At 29.2% G+C, this 8,402-nt stretch overlaps 1 protein-coding gene across 1 annotated transcript; it reads left to right on the forward strand.

Moving 5' to 3' along the window:
* Nucleotides 1-5,350: 5,350 nt before the first annotated feature.
* Nucleotides 5,351-8,103, forward strand: LOC123195810 (protein YIF1B-like; the record flags this gene model as incomplete). The annotated part of the gene is given in 4 exon segments (XM_044609652.1): nt 5,351-5,568; nt 6,953-7,125; nt 7,761-7,859; nt 7,952-8,103. Coding segments are annotated over 3 exon segments (422 nt in total), but the record flags the coding sequence as incomplete, so codon positions are not given.
* Nucleotides 8,104-8,402: the final 299 nt, after the last annotated feature.

The following is an 8,402-nucleotide window of genomic DNA, read 5'->3' on the forward strand; positions in this document are numbered from 1 at the left end:
ATATATATATATATATATATATATATATATATATATATATATATATATATATGTGTGTGTGTGTGTGTGTGTGTGTGTGTATATATGTAAACAAAGATGGAAATGACAAATATAGAAAAAAAAAAACCTAAAATTTGAAAACTATATATTGAAATACCCTAAAAAGATAAAAATTCAAAAATTGAATAAAAATTCAAAAATTACATATGAAATTACCCTAGATTTGAAACAAACAAAAAACTATGCTAAAATTTGAAAACTACACATCCAAAATCCTTTAAATGACAAATATTATAAAACAAAACTGAAATTCGAAAACTATACATTAAAATACCTTAGAATTTCAAGAACCAAAAAATCACTTAGAAATTTGAAAATTACAAATCGAATTACTCTAAAATGACAAAAATAAAAAAAGTCCTAAATTTCGAAAACTAAATGTTGAAATACTTTGAAATCAAAAAAATAAAAAAATCGATCTAAATTTCAAAAAATATATGTTTAAATATTTTAGAATGATAGTAATAAGAAAAATTGGACTATAATTTAAAAACTATATGTCCAAAAACCTTAAAATGACAAATATCGAAAAACAAGACTGTAATTTGAAAACTGTACATTAAAATAATCTAAAATGTCAAAAATTGAAAAATCACTCAGAAATTTGAAAATTATAAGTCAAAATATTCTACAATGATAAAAATAAAAAAATGAAGCTGAATTTCGAAAACTAAACGTTGAAATACCCTAGAATGATAAATACTGAAAAATCAATCTGAATTTTGAAAAGTACATGTCGAACTACCCTAGAATGACAACAATGACTAAAATTTGAAAACTACACATTCAAAAACTTTAAAATAGCAAATATCGAAAAACAAAACTGAAATTCAAAAACTACACATTAAAATACCATAGAATGTCAAAAACTAAAAAATTGATAAAAAATGTGATACAAGTCTATATACCCTAGAATGACAAAAATAAAAAAACAGTCCTGAATTTTGAAAACTGCATATTGAATAACCCAAGTATGAAAAACTAATACAAAATTCAAAAACTACATTTCAAAAAACCCTAAAATAACAAAAATAAAAAAATAGACTTGAAATTCGAAAACTATATCTTAAAAAAACCCTAAAATGAAAATATCAAAAAATGAACCAAAAATTCGAAAACTATATGTCCAAATACCTTAGAATGACAAATACCGAAAAATTGATCTAAAAATCGAAAAATGCATGTCGAAATCCTTAGAAATCACAAAAATTGAAAAATAAACTTAAAATTTGAAAACTATATGTCTAAAAACCCTAAAATGTGAAAAACGGAAAGAAAATTCAAAAACTACATTGAAAAACCCACGATTTAGAAAAAATATCAATTTGCTCCCTTAACATTTTCTTCTTTCCCAAAGGCCCCAAATGTTTTAAACAATATCAATTTACCCCCTAACATTTTCTCATTCTCCAACAAGTCCTAAATGCTTAAAACAATATCAATTTGCCTGCTAATATTTTCTCATTCTCCCACAGGTCCTAAATGCTGAAACAATTTCAATTTTCCCCTTTATTAATTTCACTCTATCCCACATGTCCAACAAGTTGAAAAAAACTCAATTTCACCCCACGGGCCTAATTGTTTAAAAAATCAATATTTTCCCCCTCCCACGTGGTTTCCATGTGCCATGTCGTGACAAAAGTTTCAAAACTTTCAATTTTCCCCTCCCCTGGGGTTTCCCTTATGTCCCTTGGCATACCTACTATTTAAAAATTCACATTTGCCCCATTTTCCCCTGTCATTGATTTAACCTGGGAATCCCTAGGTTTGCAAAAATCCCTTGGGTTGAATTTTGATTTGAAAATCGATCGATTGTACACTAAGTTAAACACAATAGCCCTAAACTAATTCATCTAAAACGACCAAGATTCAAGCCACGAAATCAATTATTCAAATCACAAAACCCTAAACTGAAAACGCCATAAATGTTACCCTAATCTATCAAATCAAAATATAAAAATGATTAAAACAAGATAAGGGACGATTTACTCACCTTCTTAGTTATTTTCATCATTGGAAATCGTCAAAAATTCAGTCAAAATGTCGAATTTGAGGGCCATGGGAGAGCAGTAGAAGTGTCTATGGGTTTTGAAATTTTTTGCACAATCCCATTGGAAAAATTTGGGTGAGGTTTTGATATTTTTTGGGTTTATACATGGGGGCATTTTGGTAATTTCAAAGAAAATGGGCATTTTCGTTTAAGTCCAATAAAATGGGGCAATTTTGCTTAAACCCTTGATGTTTAGGTCATTTACTTTAATTTCCCAAAAAATAAATCCTTTCGGTTATTTTGTTTTAGATCATTTTTATTAGGCCAACATATTATTCCCACCCAAGGTTTGGTCTACTTCCAAACTTTCACCAATAAATTTTTAAAAACTCAAATATTTACTATTCTATTAAAAATTTCTATTAGAATTAAAGATAAAACTTTCATTTGCAAAAAAAAAAATTAATAAAACTGAAATTTTATTTCATTTTTTTCCTTTAGTTTAAAAAACTAACAATTTTTTCCCACTGAAAGTTTGAAAAGTAAACATTTTACCCATAAGGTTTTTTCTCTCTCCCACAATCTCCATTCCGGTCAACGGTTGGGCCTTCCCAACCATCTTTCAAATCCAACCACTCTAGAGATGCCATCGACAATCGAAGAAACTAACAAAGACAGTTTGTCTTTATCCAACAAAAACAAATGGTTTTCATCTCTTTTGGCAAACGAAGACAAATCATCTTCGTCTTTTTTGGCAGATGAAGAAGATTCGTCCTCTTCTTTTTTGGCAGACGAAGACGATTTGTCCTTGTATGATGAAAGACGAGCATCGTTTGAGCATCATCTTCATCTTCATCAAATGTTAAAAGGACGACACTCATCTGCCAAAAGAGACGAAGGACAAAGATGATTTTGGTCATCGACAGTGTCTCTAGAATGGCCAAATCTAAAAGATGGGTGGGAAGGGTCAGGAGGTATGGAGGTAGTTAAAGAAGGAAAAAAATTTTAGAGATAAAATGTTAACTTTTTAAACTTTAGGTAGGGGAATATTTTATTTTTTAAATTAAAAGAGGAAAATGAAATAAAATTTTAGTTTTTTTAAATATTTTTTGTAAATGATAGTTTTACTCTTAACCCTAATAGAAGATTTTAATAAAATAATAAGTATTTAAATTTTCAAAAATTCATGAGTAAAAGTTCGAGAATAGACCAAACCTTAAGTAAGAATAAGTCCTTTGGCCTTTTTATTATTAGAAATGGAACATAGCATAAACATATATGAACCAAAATTTATAAGATATAAAATAGGCCAAAAGACTTATTCCCACCTAAGATTTGGTCTATTTTTAAACTCTCATCCATAAAATTTTAAAAATCAAAATATTTACCCTTCTATTAAGGTTAAGGATAAAACTGTTATTTAACAAAAATATTAAAAAATTAAAATTATATCTTATTTTCTCTTTTAGTTTAAAAAACTAATAACTTCCCTTTACCTAAAGTTTGAAAAATTGTCTATTGCCTCCTACGGTCTTTTTTTTTCTCCTTCTTTAGTGACAGGTTTGTTTCGATTGACAGTTGGCCTTCCCCCTCATCTTCTTCTCACAAATAAAGAAGCAGCCACGAAACATGATGAAAATGAAGACATAATAAGTTATAATTAGTAGTACTTCTAACACATTAATGAAAAAACAATTAAACTACAAATAGTTTGTTACAAATTTGTAAAAAAAAAAGAAGTTATTATATTAAAATGAATATCTTCAGTAAAAGATGATGAATATTTGTCAAAAGCCTAAGACTAGCTCACATGTACAATACTTCAAAGACCAAAATCATTTAAGGGTAAATTTAAAATATCTATTATACTACCAAAATTAAGTTTTAACCAAAAATATCCTAATACAGAGTGTTAGAACATTGTCTATATTTAATACCTTTTTTATTTGTATTAGTATTAGTAATATCTTTTATGAGTTCATTCAAATTAAAATCATTATTTTCTGAATAAACATAAAGAAAAAATGGTGAAATATAAATATGAAAATCATATTTGAAACTATAATAATAATAAAAATTATTATTATTATTATTATTATTATAATTCAATAGTAGAGTTACTAATTTGATCAAACAATCAATCTTTAGTACAAATAAATGTTTTAATTACGTTGGGTTGGTTTTAGATACTAATTTTCAGTATTAATGTTACCAATATTAATAATAATTTAGTAATACTGTTATCAATTTTTAGGTTATTTCAAGACATTTAGGTTGGTTTTATGTCAGTTCGAACACAATCTAATTTTTTTAGAGTCAATTTGAATCCAGTCTAAACCATTTTTCACGTTAAAAATTATAACTCTAACCCATTTTTTTTGAATTGTATCATGTCTACTAACAAATCATATCAAATTTTGTCAAATCTTCACAAGAGAAAGAATGAGGAAGAAAGCTTAGGGGCAAAAATGTCAAACATTTTAATGTTTTCAAATTATATTTTATATTATAACAATAATATAAAATATAATATCAATGGATTTAAGTTAACTCAGACTCGAATATGATTTTAGCTCGAATTTGAGTTTAACTCTCAATTCAAAAGTTGACTCAAGTTCAAAGGTTCATTAATGTTAACACACCAAAACTTTTCTTCTTTTTTATATGAGTAATTAATATTGGAATCAATTCAAGTGTGATGTTTTAGATTTGAATTAAATTCAAATGGTTTTCTAATCAAACTTAGCACAATTGGGCTTTTAATCAAACTTAGCTCAAATTAAATTCCCTCCCCTTCTAGTTTGCAATAAGAGGACGTTTGATTTGAGAAATATTTTATTATTAAAATTAAAAAATTATTTTGATGATTATTGTGTATAAATTATTACTATATTTGATAAAATTTAGTAAAAATAGATAAATATAAATAATTATTGTGTTTGGTTAAATATAATAAAAAATAATAGTATATTATTTACTTAAACATCTTTGGGTTTAATTATTCTAAATTTTTTTATATTATTTGTTATATTAATTAAAAATGAAATTATTATTGTAATAAAAAATTAATAATAAAAATAAAAATATAATAAAATCAATTTTATCTGTTACATTATTAATAATAAAAAGTTATCAAATTTTTTTATTATTTATAAATTAAACAAAAATAATATAAAAATAATTTTTATTTAACATTTGTCATTTCTATAAATAATAATATTTTATTTTTTCACTTCAAAATTGTAAAATTATTACTTCTAAATTTTTGAATGGTCAAATGAAGTAAGAATTAGAAACACACCGACTGCCGAGCTGCTTGCACGAGAGAATCACGTGAGCTTCCCACTTCGCCTTTTTTTAACGCTGCTTCCCTTCATCCTTTTTCTTTCTCTCCGTTTCAGTTTCCACTTTATCCGTCAGGACGTTGCTTCGTCAACTTCAAAGCATCCCGCCGTGAAGTCAACCCCACCGGAGCTCCCATCTTTCGCCGTGAAACCAGCCGACACCTGATCTCCGAGGTCACATACCCTGATCCAAATCAATCTCTGTTTCGTTTCTATTTATTAGGATTTGTGCATATATGCTTGATCTATTGTTTAATGATGTAAATTTTTTTTTTTGGGTTATCAAAAACTTAAGTTTATGAATTGGGACATAGTTGCTAGACGTTTTTAGTTAACTGGGTTCTTTTGAAGTTGTGCTTTTGGTTTTCAGAATGTGAGATTTTTACATCATTAGTGTGTTCTTGTGAGGTTTTGAGCTTGATTTGTGAAGCGGGTTTTTGTTCTTATAGGCTGTTGAGCGTAAAAAGTTGTAAGTTGGAGGATAGAAAGTGGGTTTCTTTGTTTATAAGTTATGCGTTTTGTTTAAGAGTTTTACTGTACAAGTTGAAAATTTCACTGGAAATGGGGGTTTAATTTGTAATTTTAGTGAAGTCTAGTTAGTTGGAGCTAAAGGGTAGGATTTGTTGTTGCCAACTTGGTAACTGTCCAAATGGTTGCATTCGAATAAACGGATGGAGCTCGTGTTATTGCTTCTTGAATCCAAGCTCTAAGTTTCAATAGGATAAAAGTTTTTTCAGTGACAATAGGGTCAAAGATTTTGACTGACAATGGGATGGCACATTTTTAGAGCTTGTTGTTGATTTGTAGGGTTAAATTTTACATGCTGTTAGATCTATTGAATGTTTAAGGAGAGTTACTGAAGTTTAATTTCTATGAGGAATGCTTAAAGTTGTTTGGAATTGATTTTGCTTTGTGAGCACTGAGCAGTCTCAGATTTTTTATTGTAACAGTATCTTGTTAGTGTGAGAGGCCACTTGATTATTATAGATGGTTTTTTTCATTTCTGCATTTTGGTGCATGCCTTTTTCATTTTTTCTTCTTCATGTGTGATTCTTTTTCTTTATAAAATGCATATTGCAGTTACTTTAAAGTTGTGATAATGAAAATAATGAGTGGGAAACTTTCCAAATTCATTTTTGTGAATTCATGCTTAAATTTCTTGCTGTTAAGCTTGCTATGGTTGTTTATGGGTCCTGCCCTTATTGGAAAAAGAGAAAAAGGGGTTTTCTATAAATATTATTGCCTTTGAAATTATGTTGAAGTTATCTATAGGTCTTCACTGGGTCATGCTATAGTAAAATTTGTATGAAGTATATTTTGGAGTCAATAATGTGTATTACTTAAACATGTTATTAAATTAGGCAGGATGAGAAAAATAATAGATCAGGCCATGTTGTCTCCTTTTGAACTTATCACTCAATCTGAAACAAAGTTTGTGAATCCTTTCATCTAATAACCAAGAAATAGGGACTACAAAAACCTGTTTCAAATAATTTTTCAATTCCTATCAATTAATTTTTTCTGACTTTTTTTTTTTTTTTTGGTTTTCTGATTACAGAAATGTATAACAATATGGGACCGCAGCCTGGGGTGCCAAGGCCACCAACAAACACCCAGCCCAGTCCATTTGGGAATGCATTTTATGGAGCTGGTTCAGGTCTTATCCGAGGTGGATTGGGTGCATATGGAGAAAAAATATTAGGATCCAGCTCTGAGTATGTACAAAGCAATGTAAGCAGCTAACCAAGGCTTTTGTTTATTGGAAATACCATTCTGGTCTAGGCTGTGGAAAATGATATTTAATAAGCTGAATGATGTTACTCAAAAACTGAATTATATGGAGTTGGCAATTCAAGTTTCATATTGTTCAGAAACATGCTCAGACAATAGCTTCATACAGTCTGTTGGAATGTTATTGAATGGTATTCACACTGTAGCTGACTGAATTTCATAATTAGACCTTTGCTTTATAGAAAAAAATTATTTGGTGACTCGATATTTTCTTTATGCTGTTTAAATAGGGTAAGCTTTGTGTGCCCTGAACTGCACAGGGCCATACGATATGAGGCATTGACAGGTTTTATTAATGCTGTCCATAAGTTCTAAATTTGGTTTCTTTCAGGCACCTTATGTAAATTCATTAGAGACTTGCGGTAAATACTAATAATATGTGTCATAAGGAACACACAATTACATATGATCTCAAGCTAATGTGCTGGTATGCCTAGGGATGCTGTCTAAATTTTGCATAACCAGAATCTGCCTTTGTATCATTGATTCTGCAATGCAATAGTCTTTCTTTTGCAGTTTTAAAGTAAGATTTTAGGCGTTTTGTTTATGACTGACATTTTGTTTTGGATGTACAGATAAGTAGGTACTTCTCTGACCCTCAGTATTACTTTCAACTGAATGACCAGTATGTAAGGAACAAGTTAAAGGTTGTTCTCCTACCATTTCTCCACAGGGTAAGCACTAAGTCTTTTCTTCTGTTTGACAATGGCTTCTATTCCCTTATGCATTGCAGTAATGATTTATGCTCACCTGTTCTCTCCATTAGGGCCATTGGACGCGGATAACTGAGCCTGTGGGAGGTAGACTTTCTTATAAGCCACCAATCTATGATATAAATGCACCAGATTTGTACATTCCATTTATGGCATTTGGCACCTATGTTATTCTTGCTGGCTTAACATTGGGTCTTCAAGGAAAGTGAGTGTGATCATACTTTTCAATATTAAATCGCTGCTCTCTTATTGTTGAGTCCCTTTTTATACGTAGTCTTTTGAGCGCTTATCTGCTTTTCAAAAATGCTAATTGAACAGAAACTGTGACGCGGCATAGCCAGGTGCTGTTGTTTGTCTTGAGAAGTAAAAGAAGAATTATGTTAAAGACTGAAAGTTAAAAAGGCTTTCTAGTTTTAAATTGCGTACTATCTGAAGTTATGTTTTCGGTAAATCAATTTCCTATATGACATGAAGGCAACTGAATGAATTATAAATTAGGGTAGC

Source organism: Mangifera indica, chromosome 14 (genome assembly GCF_011075055.1).
Source record: "Mangifera indica cultivar Alphonso chromosome 14, CATAS_Mindica_2.1, whole genome shotgun sequence".
Lineage (NCBI taxonomy): Eukaryota > Viridiplantae > Streptophyta > Magnoliopsida > Sapindales > Anacardiaceae > Mangifera > Mangifera indica.